A 24,021-nucleotide genomic window follows, 5' to 3' on the forward strand; every position below is an offset into this window, starting at 1 on the left:
AGGTGTTGTATGAATGGGGGAGGAGCTCCCGCTTCCTGAGAAAACCTGGTCTATTGTTACACAGTGATCATTATTATAACGATTTCTTTATAGAGAGCTGAAACCTGACTTACTGTTTCTTACACACAGTTGTACATGTTTTGCCTTCTAGAGCTTTCCAACATTTATTTTACTGAAATGGGAGGAGTTCCCGTATCCTCGTCACAGGGCCTGCGACAGGGGCGTGGCTCGCTTCTTCAGTGCCTCGCTGCTCAAACTCCTAGAGGCAGCATGCAGACAGGCAGGTTGTGGGGAGTGTTTTTGGGCTCCAACCCCACGGCAGCATCTAGGGTTGAGTGTTTACAGCTCCCGAAGCCCCAGTGGGTGTGTGTTACAGTGTTCTCTTTCAGTTTTGCTGTCTGCAGGCCGCTTGTGTTCATCAGCTCAGTTAGACCCTCTGCCTTATGGCAAGGACAGAGGGCTTTCTGTATCCTGAGTTCTTGCCCTAGTGTACCAGAAAAATCGGATCACACGTGGGCTTGGAGGATGGGTGCAAGGTTTTATTGAGTGGTGGAGGTAGCTCTGAATGAGGTGGACAGGAAGCCAGAAGGGGGATGGAGTTGGAATGTGGCCTTCCGCTGGAGTCAGGCTGCTCAGCAGCCAGACTCTCCTCTGACTGCCCCCAACCAAATTCCGCTGTCGATGGCCTGCAGTGTTGGATGGTGTCTGGTAGTGTGATCTTCTGCTCCTCTCAACGTCCAGCCGCTTGTGTCTGTGCCCGCTAGGGTCTCGGGTTTTTATGGGCACAGGATGGGGGCGTGGCAGGCCAAAAGCAGCTTTTTGGGTGCAAAAACAGAAATGCCTGTCCTCATTTAGGTTTGTGGGCACAGGCCCGAAGATGGAGCCCTTGCCAGGGACCCCGCCCTTCTCTACCCAGCACTTCCCTGCCCTCCTTCTGTATCATTATTATGACCCAACATAAAGATATATTTTATGTTTAGACCCACAAACACAAATACAAATATAAATATAATTAAACAGAATTTCATGGAATAGCAATTACTCTTATTCGGCTGCATCCGGCATTTCCTATTATATTCTATTTCATTTATTTAAAATGCGGGTCAGGACCTTGTTAAATTGATTTCATGACCCACAATTGGGTGACCAACTACTGTTTGAAAAACATTATTGCTATATAGTGTTACAGAGCAAATACAGAATAAGTCTATTCCTCATTTCTAAAAGATTTTGAAATATTTGAAGGTTGTCATTATTATTATGTCTTAATCTTCTCTTTTCTACACTAGATATGGCCGAGTTTCCCCATCCATTTCCATCCTGCTCAACACCTTCTGAGTGCTTTCTAGCTCAGAAACATTTCACTTAAAATTTGGCACTGAGACATGAGCACATCACCTCACATATAGCTTGGCCAATACGTGGCATTGTGGGACCATTAGACCCCTTGATTTCAACTCCCTTGCCTGAGTTTATATCAATCAGTTAATTAATATTCATTTTGGTTTAGTTATAATTACTAATTTACCAAAAATACCTAACCTAGCCCATTTTTTTTTCTGTTTTGTCTATTATGGTATCTTGAAATATTTTTCCTATTTGTTGGGGTGGGGGGATGGGGAGCTCAAATCAAGATGACAATTATTCATGTTTCCAGGATCTGCCCGAAACTCAGGAAATATAAACAAAAAGGAACTATGTGTCTAGCACAGTCTAGCACAGCAATAATTAAAACTCCACGAAAATGACCATATTTGGTAAGAAAATGGCTAACAGGTTAATAATAGTTAATATTTCTAGAACACCTGCTGTAAGTTAAGCACTGGACTAAGAGCTTTATATGTAATTTACTCATGAATTTCTCACAGTCCTTTGAGGTGGATAGTATTGTAACCACTGCTTATGAAATGAGGAAAAACGGCTTTACAGAAGTTAAGTCGTTCAGCCAATATCATAGGACTAATAAGTGGCAGAGGAGGGGTGATTCCAGGCCCATCTGACTGCTAAGTCTGTGTTTTAAAATCTGTAACTGCCTCCCACAGAGAGGAAACCGCCTCTGATGGTTTAAAAAGAGAGAGTGCCTATAACATGCCTAGCATAATGGTTACATGGAGACTTAATAAATAGATCTTACTGTCTCCTATAAGAAAACGGAACAGCTTAGTAGCAAATTCAGGCCACTAAGAGTCCCCAGGAGTCTGTGAAAACTGTCTAGATTCATCACTAACCACAGTGGGGCAGGCCTCAGAGTGCTTTCCAGTTGGGAAGTAAGGTCTGGAGTCAGGAAACATCTTTCTTGTACCCATGAGATGGGAGGCAACATAAAATAGTGGTTAAGAGCAAGAGCTGCTCACACCTGTTATCCCAGCACTTTGGTAGGCTGAGGCAGATGGATCACCTGAGGTCAGGAGTTCAAGACCAGCCTGACCAACATGGTGAAACCCCGTCTCTACCAAAAATACAAAAATTAGCCAAGCCTGGTGATGCATGCCTGCAATCCCAGCTACTTGGAAGGATGAGACAGGAGAATAACTTGAACCAGGGGGGCAGAAGTTGCAGTGAGCCAAGACTGTGCCATTGCACTCCAGCCTGGGCAATAGAGTGAGACTCCATCTCAAAAAAACAAAAAAGGCAAGAGTTCGGCAAAAACAGACTTGAATCTTGGCTCTGTTAATTTCATTTAATTAATTTCAAATTAATTTCAGGGTTTTTTGAGGCTTTTGACACAGTTATTAGCTAAAAAATCAAATGTTCAGAGATGAGGAGCAGTGCCTAATATCTGGAGAGCAGCACTACCATTTATTCTTTCTATTATATTTGAGAAGGTTTTTGATGGTACTAACAGAACAAAGTGGTGGCAGGAGGTTTTGGAATGGCTGGTTTAAATGGCTTCAGGAAACTTCAGTTTTTTGTTTAGCTACATGATTGAATGCGTAATAAATGCTTTGTGCTTTTGACTATCAATACCTAGAGAAAGTGCATCAGTGAAGAGATGCAGGACGTTCAACTGATTGGCAAAAAGCAAGCTTTAGCTTGTCTTACAGGATGCTTAGTTTGCCAGTACACTTCAGACCAATGGGACAGTCATAGATGGTGTAACAGTGTTTAAAGGCAACAAAAGGCTACATCTCCATGTGGCCAGCACTGTCGTGAGCCTCACTGAGCTATTTTGAAGATTTTTAAGCAATGATAAATTAAAAAAAAAATTAGATCCCACCTAAAGTAGTACATAAAGTACAACAGGATTTGTGCATACTCTGCAATCAGTTCTTTGAAAGAAAAGTCAAGTAGAGAATACAAGAAAAGTTTTTGGGATATAATTTGAATGACTGTGAAAACATGACCTTTGATACTGAACTCATTTGCTCACTCCTTAACTTGACAGCAAAGCCCAGTATGTACAACTCTGTTGGGTGTGTGTGGTCTCCAAGGCCACGCCGCTCTCTGAATTGATTTTGAGTTTTGTTTGTAAGATGATCACAGTCATGTTACACTGACCGGAAGGGCATATATATACATAACGCTTTTAAAAAAACACTCTGCCTCATTCTTATTCCAAGATGAATTTCTATACAGACTAGATATGTTTTTTTCTGAAGATCATATCAATTAGACATTTTGAAAATGACTTAAAATGTTTTCCTTAATGTTCTCAGAAAACAAGTTTCTTTTGTAGTTTTAACCAAAAAAGTGCCCTTTTTGTCACTGGATTCATCTAGCATTCATAATTTTTTTTTCATACAATGAATTAAAATTTGCTAAAATCATGGACTGGCTTTCTGGTTGGATTTCAGGTGAGATGTGTTTAAGGCCAGAGCTTTTCTCAATATTTGATTTTTTTCCTCAATATTTGATTTTTAAAAAATATACACATAGGTGGTGCATTTATATCTGCTGGTTTAAATTCTGTCATATTTCACTTCTAGACTTTTAGTATGGCAAATCATATTTTACTTTTACTTAAGCATTTGTAATTTGGAGTATCTGGTACTAGCTAAGAAATAATTCTATAATTGAGTTTTCTACTCACCATATATGGATCATTCCTCATCTATAATGTGCCCCAAATGCAGCTTCATTTTCCAGATACCTTGACGCAGAGTAAAGTTTTTCATCATTTAGGTGCAAAAAAAAAAAAAAAAAAAAAAGGGCAAGAGCTCTGCAAAAACCAGACTTGAATCTTGAATCTTGGCTCTGTTACTTATTAGCCATGTGATCTCAGGTAATTCAGAGGACCTCGCCTAGCCTCCAGTCCACATGGGTAACACATGGGTAATAATATCTACCATATTGATGGAATGAGATAATGAATGAAATCATCTGGTTCAGAGGAGACACTCCATATGTGCCAGTTCAACATAGAAAACTGGACTAGGATCTTTCTTCTCGTACAATATCATGTGCCTGTTTCCTTATTTAGGTTGAAATTCTGAGTGCATAGAAATATAGGCCCTCAAATATCCTAAACCAGTGGTTCTCAAAGTGTGGTCCATGGACGAGCAGCATCAGCACAATCAGAGAATTTGTTGCAAATGCAAATTCTTGGACCCCATCCAGGCCTACCAAATCAGAAACTCTGGAGCCGGGCCCTGCAATCTGTGTTTTACCAAGCCCTTCAGGTGATACTGATACAGCTAAAGTTTAAGAACTACTGCCCTAATGGCACTGAAGATTCTGAGTCTTCTCCTGTTTTCAACAGGACTCAGTCAAAGCTCTAAAGAGGCTGCATCTTTTGGGTAGCTATTGTAATCAAATACATAGACTGTGGAGTTTACTTTCAGGTTGTTTCCATTTAATCTTTTTATTGTTGTTTATCCCAAACTGGCCATTTTCTGATGTTCTCTTTCTCTCCTCTATTTAATTTGAAACCCCTGTTGTATATACCTTACATCATATAGGTTGAATAGAACGGGGCCATTCCCAGACACCCAGGTAAAGGAGACAAGTAACATTCCTAAAGAGCTTTCCTGGGCCATCCCTGCATCCTCAGCACAGGGTACCTGCAGGGACTATACTTCCTTTGCCTCCTTTAAGTTCCTGGAGCTTTCTGAGAATTTTTCTGCCGCAAGATCTTTGCACATGATATTTGCTTGGCCTGGAATGCTCTTCCTGCCTCCTTTATGTGGCCAAACCTTCTTGTCTTTTAGGTCTTTACTTACATATCTCCTTGGAGAAGGCTTCCCTTTTCATCCTCTCTAAATGGCCACTTTCTCCCTAATTGTTAACCCCTCTGTTATTGCAGTCCTAGTCTGCTCCTTTTTTTCATTGCACATAGGCCAGTTTGTAATTGTAGACTTACTTATATGTTTTGGTAAGATAAAGCCCATACCAGGGTATTTGAGCATCTAGCAGAGTACGTGGATTATCAGTGTAATCAATAATTTTTCTTTTGATGGTGTTGGGGGAACAGGGTGTCATTCTGTCACCCAGGCTGGAGTGCAGTGGTGCCATCCTAGCTCACTTTAACCTCAAACTCCACCACACCTGGTCAATTTTTTATTTTTGTTTTTATTTTTTGTAGGGACAGGGTCTGACTATGTTGCTCAGGCTGGTGTTGAACTCCTGGCGTCAAGCAATCTTCCCGCCTTGGCCTCCCAAAGTGCTGGGATTACAGGAATAAGTCAATGTGCTCGGCCAATATTTCTGAATGAATGAATGAACCATTATAGTTCTCACATACTTTGCCTTCTTTCAAACTTTATTGTGCTTTCAGTTAATCCTCTATTTAGGACTTAATTTTTTTCTTTTTTCTTTTTTCTTTTTTTTTACACAGAGTCTTGCTCTGTCGCCCAGGCTGGAGTGCAGTGGCGTGATCTCAGCTCACTGCAACCTCTGCCTCCCAGGTTTAAGTGATTCTCCTGCCTCCGTCTCCTGAGTAGCTTGGATTACAGGCACCTGCCACCATGCCTGGCTAATTTTTGTATTTTTAGTAAAGACAGGGTTTCACCATGTTGGCCAGGCTGGTCTTCAACTCATGACCTCAAGTGACCCGCCTGCCCTGGCCTCCCAAAGTGCTGGGATTACAGGCATGAGCCACTGCGCCTGGCCAGGACTTAATTTTTTCTAGTTATTTCTAATTTTGTCTAGTTATTTTTAATTATTCCTCTCTCTCTCCCAATCCATACTTTGGACTTTTCTGAAGACTTGTACCTAGCATGATACTGGCTCTATGGCTGAGATGCAATAAATGCTTTCTGATTTCTTGATCGATAACTTATAGAACATTTAAGACATGAATTTTAACTTCTTCCCTCACTTTGAGTTTATGCTGTAAAACACATTTTTCTCCTGAATGGAACCATCTAGAGTGTCTGGAGCCATTAGGAATGGTGAGAATTTCCCCACTTCTCTGTCTTTCCTTGGCTTTTAAAAAGGTGTAAGACCTGTTGGTCTGTAGTGCATATTCTGGAGAGAGAAGAACTAAAATTGCTGTACAGGTTGTGGAGGGGTCATTTCTCTCACTGTTCTTTCTATCTATGAACTGAAAATATATGTTTTCAGTATAAACATCCAATAATTACTTTCAAAATGGGGATTACAAGGGTTCTTTAGGGTGAACATTCTGATCTTTAGCTATTGTGAAACTCCTTATTTTTAATAGTGGCTTTATGTTGTTGTTTTAGAAACTCAGTACGATTCCAGTTTTAGAAACAAAAATGTGTCTATATCATCACTGGAAATCAGAGAGGAAAACATGATTAGTTTTTTTGCTCATGAAAAGAGGAAAGGGAAGCAATCATAATAGAATGATATATTGTAGGGTGGATGGAACTGAAGCTGCTGTCTATTTTGCTCATGAAAAGAGGAAAGGGAAGCAATCATAATAGAATGATATATTGTAGGGTGGATGGAACTGAAGCTGCTGTCTATTAGTATGCAATTAAATTCACCCAGTATCTCATTGGAATGATCAATATGATTAGAAGCTTGGGAGCTTCTTTTAAAGTGGGCAACATCAATTAATCAACTAAGTCAGTGGTTCTCAATCAGAGGCAATTTTGTCCCCTAGGGGACATTTGGCAATGTCTGGAGACAGTTTTTGTTTTCATAAATGAAGGTAGAGGGGGTGGTTGCCGCTGGCATCTAGTGGGTAGAGGCCATCCCTACAAGGCACTGGGCAGTCTCTCACAACAAAGAATCATCAGCCCCAAATGTCAGAGGGCCGGGGTTGAGAAACCCTGCAATAACATCAGCCAAAAAAGTATTACGAGTTTTCAGTACTCCCAAGGTTTCCGTAGTAGTAGTAGCAAATCATGTTTAGAATAACTATCATGTATTGAATATCTACTCCATGCCAGGATCTTTATATTTACAGCTGGTCTGTCTCAGTCCGGGTCTGACACCAGTTTGTTTGGGGCCAACGTCTCTACTCTTCTTCCTTACCCCATTTGTTACAGGTGCATTTTCTCTGGACATCAGCATATCTATCCTCAGTTTCTTGTGTTTATGTAGATAAAATTATGTGTTTAGTGCATATTAGGTAATATGCTTACAGGAGAAAGCAGTCAAGCAAGAAGAGACTGGTGTGTCACTATGGGTGTGAAACTAAAAACATCCCAACAAACAGGCCTCAGATCTATAACTTAATAATCCAGCCAAACTACCTATGTAGCATGGTAGCACAGAGCCTGGTCCTCAGTAGGTACTTAAATAAATATTTGTTGGGAAACTTTTTTCATAATCCATACAGAGTCCTTGGTAAGCTTCAAATGGAGCAGGGTGTTCAAATGATCTCTTCTGTTACATAACATTTTATTTGTTCCAGGAGCAGTTTCTTCATCCACAGGCACCTGATATTTCCAGAACTACACAAATGTCATACCTTGTGTATCTTCCCACTTGCCTTCCACATTATCCTCCTTTTTGTTTTTCATTCTTTCACTCTGAGACCATTTGGTCCTGACAAGGCTCATCCCCTTGCCCTTTCCTCTCCTTACGACAATGTACACTCAGTACCCTCTGCTTTAGACACTGCCAGTATTCCCTGAGTTATGCTCCTGCCAACAGTTTGCAGGGCAGGGCATGTGTCAGAATCTTCAGAGGAGGCATGTGCTGTGTGAAAAAGCTTATATGAGAATATGATTTTATATTTAGAAAAAGGCAGGAAAAAACACACTAGAGTTGACCCTTGAACAATGCAGGAGTCACGGGCGCTGACCCCCTCACACAGTTGAAAATCCAAATATAACTTCTGACTCCCCAAAAACTTAACTGCTAATAGCCTACTGTTGACTGGAAGCCTTACTGATAATATAAACAGTTAATTAACACATATTTCATATGTTATTTATATTAATACTGTATTCTTACAATAAAGAATAAGCTATAGAAAAGAAAATGTTATTAAGAAAATCACAAGGAAGAGATGATCATCATAAAAGTCTTCATCCTTGTCATCTTCACATTGAGTAGGCTGAGGAGGAGGAAGAAGAGGGTGGGTTGGGCTTGCTGGCTCAGGGTGGCAGAGGTGCAGGAAGATCTGTGTGTAAGTTGACCTGCACTGTTCAAACCTGTGTTGTGCAAAGGTCTGCTGTATTGCCATTGTAAAACAGAGAACTGAAAAAAAAGCTTGGAAAAAAACTTCTCACCTGGTGATCATATAGGGGTTTATTAACTCTGGGGTTGATGTGACCATTTGATGTTTATAAAAAGAAGAGATTAAAAGAAAAGGTGTTTAGAAGCATGGCAGCATATGCTTTCCTTCCTTGTGTCCATGCCTTTGCTCGAAATATCCTCCTTCTCTCAGCACCTGGATTTCTTGGAACCTGCCCTTTTTTTCCTGTGCATCATTCCTCTATGCTCCCATAATGCTTTGTGTCTAATCTCTAGTGTGTTCACCATCATTTTTTATCTTTAGCATACTACACTCTGATGTAGTAAATACTTCTGAAAGTGAATTGCAGGAGCACTGTGACTAACCCCAGTGAGCCAGCTGGAAACCTCAATGTGCTAGGAGTCATTTCGAGTGGATTCTAGGACTGCACCTTTAGAGATTCAGAAATTTGGAGGTGGAACATGAGGAGTTTAAATTTTTACATGCTTTGGTTTCATAAGTTACACTTCAGAAAGTGCTTGAAATTGAACTTAAAAAATATCCTTACTTGTTCTAGGAGCAAAACAAGCATTTTGATCAAAGCAGCCTGGGTGCATTCAATCATTGGTTTGTTTATTCAACAGTTCATTAATGGAGAACTACCAATTGTAGTGACGGTCCCAGGTGAGGCTGTGTGTAGTAGCTGTTCCTTATGTAGTCATGCTCATCCACTATCCTTTTGCTGTTTGGCTTCTCTGTCTGTGCAAGCCCAAGCCCATTCTTAGGACCCATTCAGTCAAAGTATTAACTGGTAAGGACTTTAAATGTTTGTCAAGAAGGGGTGCTGAGAAGAGTGAGAGGGGAAAGAGATTTGCATTTTAATAGAGTATTTAAATTCCTTGGTATTTCAAATTACTGGAGAAGAGGAGGGTTTCTAACTTTTACTGAATTCCTAGATGTTCCCAGCACTTGACCTGTATTATCTCATTTAACCCTTGCAATACGTTTATGAAGCAAGTGTTATTATTTTATAGAGGAGGAAGCTGAGGCTCTCCGTGTCTAGAAATAGATAGAACATGGACTAGAAGCAGGTCTTACTGTAAAGGCCCTGCTCATTCTCCTCTATCCAGATGCCTCTGTTACTTCAACATTCTTCCCGCCTCTATGCTTGTTGGGAACAGCTTGGTATCACTGGAACATCCTGGTACTCGTCCTGTTTTGAGTGAAAGACTGCTCTCTGGGCTGCCCCAAAGATCACTAAAATTGGCCCATCATCTTCTTAACTTTCTTAGGAATGAGTAAATGACAACTTGGGTCACTTTAGAAAGGATGCTGACCTTTAGGATGAGTGCATAGATCTAAAGAAAGCACAGATGTGGACTGGTTCACTACCTTGCTGTTAGTGAAGGTGTGTTCAATTTTTATTGTAAACATACTTTGTTTCCATTAGACACAAACCAGACATCAGAATCTCTAGCCAAGTGTGCTTACTGAAAGATGTTATTGATAACTTCTTGCTAGTCAAATTCAAAGTCTTTTTTTGCAGGCCTTAGTTCCTGAACAATAGATTCAGGAACTAAGTTAAGGCCTGAAAAGATTATTTGTTTTCTGCATTTGATGTAGAGCTTATTCACAGATAAGGAAATTAAGGCACAGGAGGGAAACATTGGTCTCCAGCAGTGCTTTCTGCCTGTGCTTCCATGTATCTGATTACTGGGTATTAATTTGAGGAGTCTAGGCTAGGTCCACCTGATTGAATCAGAATATTCTTGAACCCACAAGCTGTGCCTAGCACTTCATTGCAGGTCTAAGAATCTGTAGCATTTGATAGAAGGACCCACTTCTTAAAACTTCCTCTGGCTTCCATGCCTTTACCTTTTCCCAGCTCTTCTACTTCTCCAGATTCTTCCTCTTCTCCCTCCTTCTTTCCCTATTTTCCAGTTGTGGACATTCTCCAAACGAACTGATCTTCAAAGCTTCATCTCTCTTTTTCTCTACACCTCTGTCCTCAACTTCTCATCCAGTCCCTTGTCCCTTGTTTCCTCTTGCCCAGAGGACAGTAAGTCACTCAGCATCTTTCTCAAACCGTTTCCTCTTCTCAACTGTGCTTCATCTGTCTTTGGTCTAATGATCCATTCTTCTAAGACTGCAAGATCTATTCTTCCTATGACTGGGCTCAAAGCCTAGGTTAACTTGATTACTTTGTCCTTTTCCCCAGGATAAACAACTAGTCAATGAGAAGAATCAAATCTTGCTTGCTTCAAAGATTTGATAACTTTCTTTATGACATTTGTTATCTCCAAAGATATGGTATCTCTCATTTCCTTTTTATCACCTCTGTCAACCTCACCTATCATTGCTTCCTGCAACTATCCTAGATAGTCTCTTGAAATAATAATAGCAAATGTATATTGAATACTACATGCATTGTGCTGAGTATTTTACATTTGTTATTTTATTCAGTCTTCACAACCACTCTTTGAGATGCTATTTTCTTCATCTTGCCAAAAAGGATACTGAGGTTTAGAGAAGTTAGGCAACTTGCTCAACGTCACACAGATACTGAATGGTGGAGCTACGACTCAGCTCATGACTGTTTTGTTCTAAACTTGTTGGTTGTAACTTGGAAATTTTGCTGCTTCCTAGACTATAGGATGGTTTCTAGGAGTGGGCAATTAGTAAAGATTAGTTTCCTTTCTTCTTTTTCTATCCATCACTTCTTCCCCAATTTGTATTAAATTCGCGCAAATGCTAGGTGAATCAGTGGTCCCTTCACTGTCCATAAGATAACCACTTCAGCTCCTAATTTGCGATTCAGGGTTCACAATGTGTAATACAAGGCACATTGAGGCAGAAGTTGTTTCTATACGTGGCTTTGCTACTAAACTTGTTCTGTAACATTGGACAAGTCATTCAACAGCTATGCCTGAGCTTCATCCGGCAAGTGAAAGGTTTAGTTGACACTTTCTTCGATTCTTTCCAGGCCTACATTTTTGTGATGTTGTTATTCTGTCTTCCCTTGTTTTCTCCTCGTTTCTGGTAAAAACCCTTTCATCTATTCCTTCTTCCCAAGCACCCAGACCTTGTCATCTCCCTGTTGGCTGTTGCCTCTGCTTGCCCAGTGCTGCCTTTTCCTCTTCCTGCTGTGTCTGAACTCCACCACCTTCCCAAGCTCTTCCTTCTGTGTAAAGTTAGTGCCTCTCTCCGCCCTTCCCAAGCATCTGCAGTACTTGGATCTCCTGCTTTATTGCTTGCCTGTTTTCTGTTCACATATCTTGTCTTCTTAGACAGATAACAGATCCTTGAAGGGCTGGTCAGCTGCTCTAAGTTTCTTTTGTGTGTACCAGGGTAGATGACTTTAAATGGAGTAGGTGTTTCATAAATAATTGTTAAATGATTACATTTGGGCTTTATCTTGAGAGCAGAGTTTACTCAGTAGGAGGGCCCATCAGGGGAATCAGAATCAGGACATGCAACCCACCAGAATTGATGAGAGATAAAACTGCTAGCAGTCTAGTTAGGGAACTGCCACAATCCAGGGAGGAGTCCCTGAAGGCCGGACCTAGATAGCAGGTAAACAGAGGCAGGGAGCACCAGATAAGAGAGGCTTGGTGTGCGCTAACTCTCCCACTAACATCCTGGGCAGCAACTGCACAGTTACCTAGCTTTCTCTTCTCCAATCAGTAGAGCTGCCCGGAAAAAGCCAGGCAGAAGTGCTATGGGGCAGGCTCGGGCACCCCAGGTCAGGGCTCCAGAGAGCAGCCAGTGTAAACCAATATAATGAGGTGGATGAGTAGTTCTCAGCACAGCCTGATTTTAAGAGGTGGGGCAACATTTTCCCAGAGTCGCTTACTTTCTTTACCTCTACTCAGGCAAATAACAGCCTGGGGATTTGTGGCCAGAGGATGTACGGTTCTGCGAACACATTTAATATCCAAGGCTGTCAGGTCTGTTTTGGCCCTTCTGTTTGTCAACGGAGCACATAGTAGCAGCTTATCGCCCAATCTCAAGTGCGTGATGGAAGCACTGGGGCCTGGGGAATGCTGAGAAAAGTGTGGCCACTTTCCACCTGGAAATTCCACTTAAGAAGAAAAAAAAACAACCTAAGCAGATCTAGACTTTTGGGCAGATCCGGAAACAGAATTTTGGCCGGCATTGGGCTGGTGGGGAAGGAAGACAAAGTGGAGGGAGAACTCGTGAGTCTGAAATTGATCAAAACCCGGCAGGGGACAAAGCAAGGGAGGCTGTCGCCCTCCTAAGTCTCAGGGAGACACGTCAGCTTGAGCTCCGGGCAATTTCGGCCTGGCAGTCTCGCGTCCCGGGGAGGGGCGGCGGGTGACTGCAGACGGGCTCTAGGGCCCAGCGGCCGGGCGCCACGGCGGGGGTGGAGTGTAGGATTATAGTGACGAGCCCAGGCGACCCTCCCCGGCCCGCGCGCGGGGAGCGGGGAGCGCGGACGGCGGCGGGAGCGCGCGAGAAGCTCTAGGACCCAGCAGCGGTTGTCGGGTTTGGGGCTGGAGGTGAAGCCCTGTGTGAATGGGGTTGATTGTCCGGCGCCACTTCCCCGCGCTGCCCCAGGTCATGTCCTGCGCGCTGCCCGGCGGCCGCCTTTCCCAGCCGAGGGACTGAACTAGCCATGATCGCCTCATGTGGAGGGCAAAGTTGCGCCGGGGAACTTGTGAGCCTGCAGTGAAAGGTAACCAGCCCCCACTCGAGGTGCCGAGAGGGCGTCTCCGAGTCTCTCACGCGAAGAACCCAGTCGTCCCGGGCTCCCCCGGCCCCTGCTGCTCAGGGAAGGGGGCAGCTTCTGGGGGCCCGGGGCTGAGATCCCAGATTGTTGTTTTTAAGCGCGTTCCCTTGCCCCGTTCCAGGTCCAGTTGCCTGCGGGCCGGGCCTCAGCGCCTTGCCGCCCCGCGACCCACGTTGACTGAAGTTGTGGCCCCGGGGCTTGGGCCCCGGGGTGCTGCGCGCCCGACGCGGGGCTGGCCTTTCCGGAGGGGCGCAGCCGTATGGCCAGACACTCCGAGGCGCGCCCGCGCCCGCGCGCGGGTCTCGCGGCGAGGGAGGGGACGGAAGGGGGTGTCCGGTGCCGCTTTCCCCGGCGCGAGACAAAGGCGCGCGCACCGGCCCGCCCGACGGGCTCTGGCGCTCTGGACTGGACCCTTTCTGCCCGCCGGCCAGACCCGGCTCTGGCGGGTGGGGGCGACGAAAGGGTCGCACCCCAGCCCCAGACGCTCGGATCGCGTTAGCTGCTGCTCCTTTGTTCTCTCCCCAGACAAGTTTCTTTGACAAACTGGAGAGTTACATCCAGCTCCCGCTTGCCTGTTAGGGCTGCCTTTACAATAATCTGCTTTCAGGGGGAAAAAAATTTAAACTTTCCAAATGGAACTGTTTTTTCTTGGAATGTGACATTTGTGGCAGGAGGGAGAGTGGTACGTCGGCTGATGACAGCCGAGCGGAATGGGGGCCCAGTGCCGGGACAGGGACCGAGCGTGCCCCATAGGCGGCCGGGCTGGAGGACGCGGCGTCAGAGCAGACGAGCCCCGGCGCGCACCTCTAGGGCCTCCGCTACCTGGACTGCGCTCGCGGCGACGTGTCCAAGTTTCCCCTCTCAGAGCCCCAGGCTGAGAATCCCGGGTCTCTGCTCAAAGCTTCCGCGCCTCGCCCACCCTACTCTTCCTATCTTTATTGATGACTAGGAAGACTTTCCTTTTCCATTTTTGTTCGAAGATTTTTGCCTTTTTGCCTTCGGTGTTGGTTTCCTGTCTCCGCGTGGCAAATACCTTTTGGCCGGGCTAGCGTGTGGATGACCTGGACTGGGGTTTCAGAGGTGGGCCCTGAGCGTGCGGCCTCCTGAGACGATGCGGTTTGGACCCAACGTTTTGTCCCCGTGGTCCCTCAGCTCCCTTTCTCTGTGAGGCCTTGGTTGCCCATTTTCTTCTCCTGAGGCATGTTATGAGAATTGAGTTTTTGTACTGCTTATAGAAGGCCTTGGTGGTGGTGGGGTACGTGGTCTCGAGAGCCAGTTGTGATACCTCGAAGATGCTTTCGGCTAACCAAAACAGTAATGTGCTAACCTGCTCACCATAAACGAATTAAACCAGAATAAAGGGATATTAGTAGCTACAGTTCCAGAAAATTTCCTTCCTTTTCGGGAAGCAAAAAGTCAGGGCTTGAAATATTAAACAATCATGGCTCCCTGCTTCCAAAACTGGCCTATGGGTCACTGCCAAACTGGCTAAAATTTCCCCTGGCTGCCTACCACTCCTGGGCCCGGGCAGCTGTGGAAGTCAGACGCAGGTTAACGATTAAGGAGCTCTCTAGATTGCAAGGTCTTAAAGAATCTAGAGCAACTGACATTTATTTCCTAGTAAGGTGCTCTGAGCCTTATAGTGTATCTACTTTGAAGGCTCTTTATGAGAATAATGTGGGAACAGTAGTTTAATATACTTGGAACTGTTAGTAAAGGGTGGAAAAGCACTGATTTGACTAGAATGAAGGAAAACACTGATTCGACCAGAATGAAAAGGGTAGGACATAGAGTAGAAGGCTTTATACAGGCTCTACTTTTCCTTATGATGGTGGTGGGGGTTGGGGGGAGGGATGAGGATGTTTAGTTCTTGGAGTGCACTTTTGTTTTTCTGTGATGCATTTTTCAAGATAAATAAGGAAACCTTTGTAAACCTGTAGGTGGATAGGAGAGAAGGTGCTGTACCTGTAACTCCCCTTTCCCTCCCCCTTCTTTTTAAAATGCACAGAAGTCTTGGTCTTTCAGGTTCTTTGCAGATGATGGAGGATGCAGCATACTAATGTTCCAAAGGGCATGTGGAGATCAAAGCATTTAAAAATACATCTTTTCACGGAGGCTAATGGAGGATTTTCAGTTTAAATGAGATTTTAAAGTGCTGTCGTTAAGAAAAACACATGAATGCAGAAATGTGAGTGATTTTACGGGAAGGCACTCCGCTGATCAGACTTGAGAGTGTCTGCCCTGGGCCAGTTAGTCTAGAGGCTGTTGTGGGTAGAGCTCAGCTTTTCTGATGTCTACCGCTGTGGAAAAGTGTGGACCCAGGGCCTAGGGAAAAGATGGCTGAAGTAATTGAAATGAGCACTCTGGCTGGTGAGAGTTCTGTTGAAAGGTACAGCCTCTAGGTATCAGTGCTGCATTTCTTCATAGTAATTTGTGAAAATGCTTTGAAAATGATAAAACCAAGACTTTTGAAAAAAATAATGACATGAAATGGGAATTGCTAGTGAAAATTGTAAAAGTTTGATTTTTCAGGCCAATAAATTAAAAAGAAATAACTTTGTAAGACCTGCTAATATTTCTGATATATAAAATTCCCCCAAAGTAACCTTTTTTCTTTTCTTTTCTTTTTGGTGGGGGTTGGGGGGGGGCGCGGTGTGTGGCTATCTGCATTTTAAATGCATAAGGAAGCTCAGGTCAGAAAATTCTGCAGTGTTTTGAATAATTTTTCTCCTATTTTTCATTAATTTTGGCAGGTTCTTATGACTCAGAATTTAGTAGGTAATAAAATCCTCGAAAAGCAAGGGGTAGCGTGGAGGTCAACTAAAGGGAGATATTTGATTACAAGGTTTGTTGGAAATAGTCTGAGGTTGTTGTGGTTTTATGTTTTGTTTTGTTTTTTTGTTTGCCTAGTGATTTTTTTAAAGTTAATTTTGTTGGCTTGGCTTTGTTTTGTCTTGAAGGAGAGGTACAATGTAAATCTTGGCCATTGTGGGTAGGGCAGTCCTCTACTTTTGCTGGAAGGAAGCCACTCCTGCTCTTGGTTTATGTGTTGGCACCAAGCTGAGTTCTCCTTTAACTTGTGAGGCCCTTGGCTTTGCCCTCATGGCCAGGCCTTGTGTAACCTTAGGGTATATTCATTTTGGACACTCAGCACAGGACTCCTGGACTCCTAAAGGGGCTCACACATCAGGCATTTCCCCCGCATCTTTTAGGAGAGAGTAGGAGAGTAGCTGTAAGGTGTTGGAAATGTATCCCTGTTAAGATACTGAAGAATTAGATTTAAGTTTTCAAAAACTGTCATTCTACAGTGTGTGTTTAAACCTGTGTTTGAGACCTCACTGGCCAATACTGCAGCTATATACCTCTGTTTTTTGATTTTGTTTTTAAGTAAAATGTCTGCTGTTTAGTTTTGTTTTAACTTTTCGTTTTGAAATGATCATAGCTTCATAGGAAGTTGCAAAAATAGTAGAGAGGTCCTGTGTACCCTTCACCCAGTTTCCCCCATTGGTAACATCTTACATAACCATAGTACAATAGCAGAACCAGGAAATTGACATTGGTACAGTCCACAGAGCATATTCAGATTTCACCAGTTTTACATGCACATGTAAAATTTGTATTTCTATGTGTGTACTTCTATGCATTTTTTCATTTGTAGATTCATGTAACCGCTACCACAATCAAGGTACAGACTATTTTATTACCCCAATGATCTCCCTTATGCTATACCTCTATAGTTGCACTGGCCCTCTTCTCCCCATCCTCACCCTGTTGCTAAATGCTTAGCAACCACTACTCCTGTTCACCATATCTATAATTTTATCATTTTGAGAATGTTACATAAATTCAATCATGTAGTATGTGAGCTTTTGAGATTGGCTTTTCACTCAGCATAATGCCATGGAGATCCATCCAAATTTTTGCATCTCTCAATAGTTTGTTTCTTTTCATTGCTGAGTAGTGTTCCATGATATGGATGTACTATGGTTGGTTTAACCATTCACCTATGGGTTTTTTCCATTTCATGACTATTACACATAAAGTTTTTATGAACATTTATATATAGGTGTTTGTGTGAACATAAGTTTTCTTTTCTCTAGTGTAAATGCCCATGATTGTGATTGCTGGATTGTATGGTAAGTGTGTGTTTAGTTTTTTAAGAAATTGCCAAACTTTTCCAGAATGGCTACACCATTCCTATTAGCAGTGTATGAGAGATCCAGTTTCTCTGCATCCTCACTAGCATTTGATGTTATCACTATTTTCTATTTTAGTTGTCCTAATAGGTGTTCTAATAGGTGTTCTAATCTTATCATGGTTTTAATTTGCATTACCCTAATGGCTGATTATGTTGAATGTCTGTCTTTTTTATGTGCTTATTTGCTATCCATATATCCTCTTTGGTGAAATAACTATTCATGCCTTTTGCCCATTCCCTAACTGGATTATTTATTTTACTGTAGAGCTTTAAGAGTTCTTTATATATTCTAGATACAAGTCCTTAGTCAGATTTGTGGCTTGCACATATATTTTCCCAAGTATGTAGCATGTCTTTTTATGTCCTTACCAAGGTCTTTTGCAGATCAAAAGTTTTTGATTTTGATAAAGTCCAGTTCATAGATTCCTCTTTTCTTTAAGAATGGTGCATTTGGTGTCACATCTAAGAACATTTTGCCTAGACCCATGTCTCAGACATTTTCTGCTGTGTTTTCTTCTAAAAGTTTTATAGTTTTACATTTTATTTTTAAGTTATAGTTCACTTTTGTCTGTCTTAAGAGTTTGTATATCTTGCTGGTGAGCTTATAAACCATCTATTAGGTCTCGAATATGCACAGATGGACTATCAGGTGTAGTTCCCACTCTGAAGTGCTCACAAATAAGGGGTGTGGCATGTGGACATTACCATGTGTTACTACTATGATGGGGACACATGTGATGTACTGTGGGAGCTCTGAGCAGAGAGGAGAGAGGGCTCGCTTTGGTCCAGGCGGTCAGGGAGGGCTTCCCTGGGCATGCTGCCCAACCATGGTGGGAATAAAATTGGTTTGCTTTTGATCCAGTTTTTAGATCTTTATTGCCATGAATTCTTTAGAGTGTGTTACTCTGATTCTTGAGCACATGCTGATTGAGTTGGCATAAACTGAGTGGTTGAGGACCTTTTTGAACAGTACATGGCATGATAGCTTAAAAGAAGGTGAAAACACAGTACTTAAAACTCAGTAACATAAACAGTATGAATGAAGTTGAATAGACTAAGAGTTATGTATATGTTAAAATGAAAAAGGAGAGGTAGTATTTTGGACTGAGAACAGGTATATCCTGGCCCTGCCGCCTCCTTGCTGTGTGACCTCAGAATTGTACATGCTGAAGCCTTATGAGTAAAATGGGGAAAATAATAGTTCTTCCCTCATGGACCTGCATGAGGGCAAAGTGAAGCAATGCTCACAGTGCTGGGCATGTTGAAAGCATTCAATAAATACCTGCTACCATTATTATTATTAAAACAGCAGAGAGGCAAAACACTTTATAATGTTATGTAAATTTGCATGTATCCCTCTTCTTTGAGAACCTGGAACCCCGGTTCTTACTCAGAGAAGTGTTCCTTTTCACAGTTGGGAGTGCTGTGTCATGTACCAAATACTACTTAGTGAATGAGATAGAAGCTAGGATGCTCTATTCACAATCTATTACTATCTATAAATAAAGCTTTTTTTGCTTCTATAAAAGTATGATTTCTGATGAAAGAATGATTTCCTCTGTGCCCTTGAGCACAGGAGGTAGGAGGAGGTGGGTCGGCGTTCAGGAGGCTAGTTCAGAGTTTATGGTGCTTGGTACTGTAGGTGCAATAAGTCAGGGCTGATGTCACCAGGCCGTGTCTCAAATTTCATAACTGGCAGCTCTGTTTCCTTCTTGATGACCAAGTTGTTTACTTCTCAGAGGAAATTAATTGGGTCTTAGATGTACAATTCCAGGACAGTTGTTCTCAAATGTGATTGAGCATCAGAATACCCCAGAGGGCTTATTGAAACATGAATTGCTGGGCCGCACCCCTAGAGTTTCTGTTTCCTTGGTTGATTGAGGGTAGGGCCTAAGACTGCATTTCTAACACATTTCCAAGCAATGCTGATGCTGCTGGTCCTGGAAACACATGTTAAGAATGAGCATTTTAAAACATAGCCCCTTTAAATTGGGCCTGGACTGAGATGCTTACCTTTGGAATGGAGTTTGTGCATCTATAAGTAATTGAGTTTGAAATAGATTGATTTCTAAGGTTATTAGTTGATATAGCTATATTTCTTCCTCTAATCACTCTTCTTTTGTGCCTCACTTTCCTGACCATGACTTTTTCTTCTATCATTTGTCTCTCACTCCTTGGAAGACATGCCACGACTGGATATATGGCTACCATATTGCCTTGGTAAATCACTTAGGCTCTATACAATAAGTGTATTTACTAAATATTTATCTTCTAAGGTTTTTGTGTGGCTTAAATGACATAGTGAATGTGAAAGAGCTTCATAAGAAGTGAAATTTTGCGTAAAATAGTTTTCTTAAAATTGTTTTCTGCATCATCAGTATCTTTTTGGAGCAGTGTCTGACTGACGGTAAGTTTCATTGCTACTTGGGGGACTTGGTAACGATTGCATAGACATATGCAGGGACCATAGACATACTCAGGGACGTCATGAAGAAGGTTCCTGCAGTGGATGGATGGTTAAGCTAGGATCTCTGAGGGCCTTCCAAATGGAAATGTTTTGGAGGCTCACTGATAAATAGTTGTAGTAAGGACCAAAGAGAGCCTAGTGCTGGAAAATTGCTTGAGCAGATGTTGAAATATTAGAGATTCAGCTTCCTTAGAGTAGAGAAATATAACTCTGTGACTTTTTTTTTCTAGCAGTTTAGGACAGATGTGATCTGGCCCACATCTATTTTTTTAAAGTTCTAGACCTACACTGTCCCTAGTAACCACTAGTCACTTATGGCTATTTAAATTAATGAAAATTAAACGAAATGAAAAATTCAGGACCTCAGTCACACTAGCCCCAGTTCAAGTGCTTAATAGCCATCTACATCATTGCAGCAATTTCTGTTGAGGAGTCTTGTTCTATAGTGAGGTTGACTCTGTTGTCTGATGGCAACACCACTGGGCTTCAGATGATAAGACAGGGACACATTTTTGAATGAAATGTACCACATCTCCCTTGGAGAGCTGGTATGAACTGATTGGGAGTGCTCTATTCACTTGAACTCCATTTTACCACTTCTGTTTTTGGAGGCTCATTCCATTTGAAAGCTGGGTCAGCATGGCAACTGAATTATGCTGGCGGCAAAGCTTACCAGGCCATTATCAGGAGATGTCTGCTGTTTCTAGGAATGTTCCATTCATGGGATTCTTCCAGGGATCTGGTCCTTGAGAGAAGCAAATAAAAATGCTTGGGTGGAATTAGCACGGAAAGGTCCTCCTGAAGAGGACCATCAAAGGTCATCCTGAACTTCTCCACCTTGGATCTGTTCCACTGTTGAACCAACCTTTGTCAATGAGAGGCAGGCAGCTGGCCCTTGTTCATCTCTCCAGTGTTTGGACATGCTCAGATACCATTCCACACTTCATCATCCTAACTATTGTCTCCTTTGAAAGTGTTCTGTAAACTGTAATAAGGTTCATTTCCTTGCCCACCCTACATCCAGTCAGTCTTTAGGTCCTGCAGTTGACCTCCAAAATACTTCTTGCATACTTTCCCTTCCTTTGCATGTCTCTACAGCTAAACCAGTTTAAGGGCTAATTACCTGTTTCCTGGACTATTGTGATAGCCACTCACATAACAGGTCTTCCCACTTCTGTTTTCTTGCACCTCTTCTGACCTACTCTGTCCTTCCTTCTTTCCCTGCTTCCTCCCACCTTTCCTCCACCCTTCTCAGAATAGGCCCAGCAAGACAGGGATGATAGATATCTTGTCTTCCAAGCTCGCTTTGCTTTCTCTTTGTGAGATAGGACTCTGCATACGCCCTGTGGCCACACGCCAGGGAGGAAGGAGGCATCTCACATTCAGCTGCTGCTTCTCAGCTGTGAGGGCTGCTCTGGGTGGTATGACCCAGGAATGTGGCCCCTGAAAGCAGGTATGAAGCAGGCCTTTTCCTTTCTGATACGGGTTGTGTCCTGGAGGGCTCTGAGAACCAAGTGTTTTGTGAGCAAGCCTCCTCTATCTGCGAGTCTTGGGAAAAGTAGAGAATATGAAATCCTCTGGTAAGGCCCTGTTTCCTGAGGGACTGGCTCCTAAATATCACTGCAGTTATAGGTTGATTGCTCATCCTGGTGATGTGGGAAAGGTTGGAAAATAGAAGAAGGGCAGACAAAGAGATTAGGAAATGTGCTTTTTATGGAAATTAGTGGATGCAGCACTCAGTGCATATCATTAAATTCATTGCAGAAAAACACATGTAAAACCAATCTAGCTTCTTGAGAAGAGAAATGGTCTAATGGTCTTTTTATCTAAAAGAGTCAAAGAAAATGCCTCCTGAAATCACAGTAAGCTTCAATTAAGACACCTGGGAAAGTAATTTTAAAAGCATCACAAAACCATTTATACAAACATTGAAGATAATGGCGGTGTCAGGTTTGTTTAAACTAGTAGGTTTGTTAAAGGACATAATCCTGTCAGGCTTATCTTCCTGTGGTATTGACTGGCCTGGCAGATCAAAAATGAGTGGTAAGTGGCATAAAAATGGTGAATAAATTTACCTTAGCTGACTTTTAGAGTTGATCCTGTATGATATTCATCAAAAAACTTAAGAATAGAGTCTAAAAAGTCTACTTTGAGATACATATTAGCTTAACCCTGAGTTGAGGCATTACATTTCCCCAAATTCTAACATTTCTTAGTTTCAAATTTCTCCAAAATAAATTCCAGGAGTTTGGAGAAAAAAATTGAAATAAAGACAAATATTTATATTTTAATGACATTTATTAAGTGACTAAAATCACTTTATTAGTTTAGGAACAAAAAGTGGGTTATGTGTAATTGTTTGCTCATAAAATAAAATACTGAATTTCTTGTATTAAATTTAGTGATTTATTTAGGCAGTAGTCACAATTATGCTAATTGAATTTACTTTGAATATTTTCAATTTCTCTTATAGAAGAGACATTAGGGAGCATGGCATTTCTTATTTTGGACAGAATATAAATTAGGCAGAAATTTGGATACAGAATCACTCACTCCTCCTTAAATATCTGTTGAGCGAATAACTCTGGTTTGTACAAGTCAATACTGAGGTGGAGAATTTGATGGGTTTACAATAAAAGGATATATAGTTCATCCATCTGATATTTGAGGGTCTGTCATGTGCCAGGAACTGGGCTAGGTGTGGGGAATATATCCTTTGCTCCCCATGGAATTCATATTCTGTAAAAGGAATGTAATGTATTAAGATGTTAGAAAACAAAAGACAAATGAACTGAGTTCATTCTGCTCTAAGAAGAGAAGAAAGGATTCATAACTGTCTTTCAAGTATTTATTTTATTTTCACTTTGAAATGAGCTTAAACTGCAGATATCATGACTTCTGGAAGCTTAGAAGAGTTCTCTGCTGGGGAGGATGGCTAAATACAGATTAGGAGGATATGGAGGGCAAAGAGGCAACCAAAGAATTAATAGAAGTGTGGGGGTATCTTACTAGAAATCTGTTTAAATTGAGAAAGTATGATGTAATGTCCTGCCTGATGGTGGGAAGAGGACCCTAATAGGCTAATTGTGATGTGCCCTTTGGATATCTTTTTTGATTTCAGTAATTATCTATGGAGCTTAATGGTTAAGACTCCAGAGCTGGAAACCTGTATTCACACCCAAACTGTGCCACTCACTAGCTTTATAATCTTGGCTAAATTACTTAACCTCTCTGTCAAGTAGAATTTCCTCATGTGATATGTAGGGATCTTAATTACACCTACCTCAAAAAATTGTTAGGAGAATTACATGCTAGGTATAAGAACAATATCTGACACATTGGAAGAGTTAAGTGTTAGTTATCATGGTTGTTGCAGTTACTATTGCAACATTTTATTATGCTTATAGATTCTGTGGGTTTGGACTTCAGGCAAGGCACTGTAGGATGCCCTGTCTCTGATTCATCATTCTTGCGATTTCTGGGGCAAGAAGGCTGAGAGCGCATGAGTGGTTTGTGACTGGATTCACATGTCTGGCACCTGGGCAGAGATGACTTGAAGGCTAGGTCTGCAGACCAGAGTGTCAACAAGTTGCCTTTCCGCATGGCTTGGCTTCCTTATAGGATTGGGCTAGTTAGAATCTTATATGGTGGCTTAGGGCTCCAGGTGTGAGTATTCCAGGAAATTAGATGGAAACTGCATTGCCTTTTATGATTTAGTTTTGGAAGTCACATAGGGTTACTCCTCTATTTTCTCTTGGCCAAGTGGACTTATAAGCTTGCCTAAATTCAAGGATGTGGACCCACCTTTCTACAGGTATGTCAAAGAATTTGCAGACATGTATTAAACTGCTACAGTCATCATCATTATCATGTTATCATTAGATAAAGTATGAAAAACGTAGCCCACAGTAAGTCTTTAACTATTTGGATTACCTGGAAACTGCATTATTCTGAAGATGTGAATTTCTGTATAGTTGAAGGCAAATATTTTTGGTGGTGGTTTTTCTGTAAGATTGATCCCCTCCCCACTACTTCACCTCCTGCCTTATGTAACATTTTCTTGATGGTTCAGA

The 24,021-nt window shown here is 42.1% G+C and overlaps 1 protein-coding gene across 7 annotated transcripts in view; it reads left to right on the forward strand.

The window, feature by feature from the left end:
* The window catches only part of AMOTL1 (angiomotin like 1), a 135,512-nt gene that overhangs the window by 15,020 nt on the left and 96,471 nt on the right, over positions 1-24,021 (forward strand). The window contains exon 1 of one of the 7 annotated variants that reach the window (XM_054437361.2): positions 12,846-13,229. The exons of 3 other annotated variants lie outside the window; for them this stretch is intronic. In XM_054437361.2, coding sequence (XP_054293336.2) covers positions 13,181-13,229 — 49 coding nt within the window. In that variant the 5' untranslated portion in view covers positions 12,846-13,180. Of the gene's footprint in view, positions 1-12,845; positions 13,230-24,021 lie in introns of those variants that run through there. 3 more of the 7 variants (XM_054437363.2, XM_054437366.2, XM_054437369.2) reach the window with 3 other exon arrangements.

Source organism: Pongo pygmaeus, chromosome 9 (assembly GCF_028885625.2).
Source record: "Pongo pygmaeus isolate AG05252 chromosome 9, NHGRI_mPonPyg2-v2.0_pri, whole genome shotgun sequence".
NCBI lineage: Eukaryota > Metazoa > Chordata > Mammalia > Primates > Hominidae > Pongo > Pongo pygmaeus.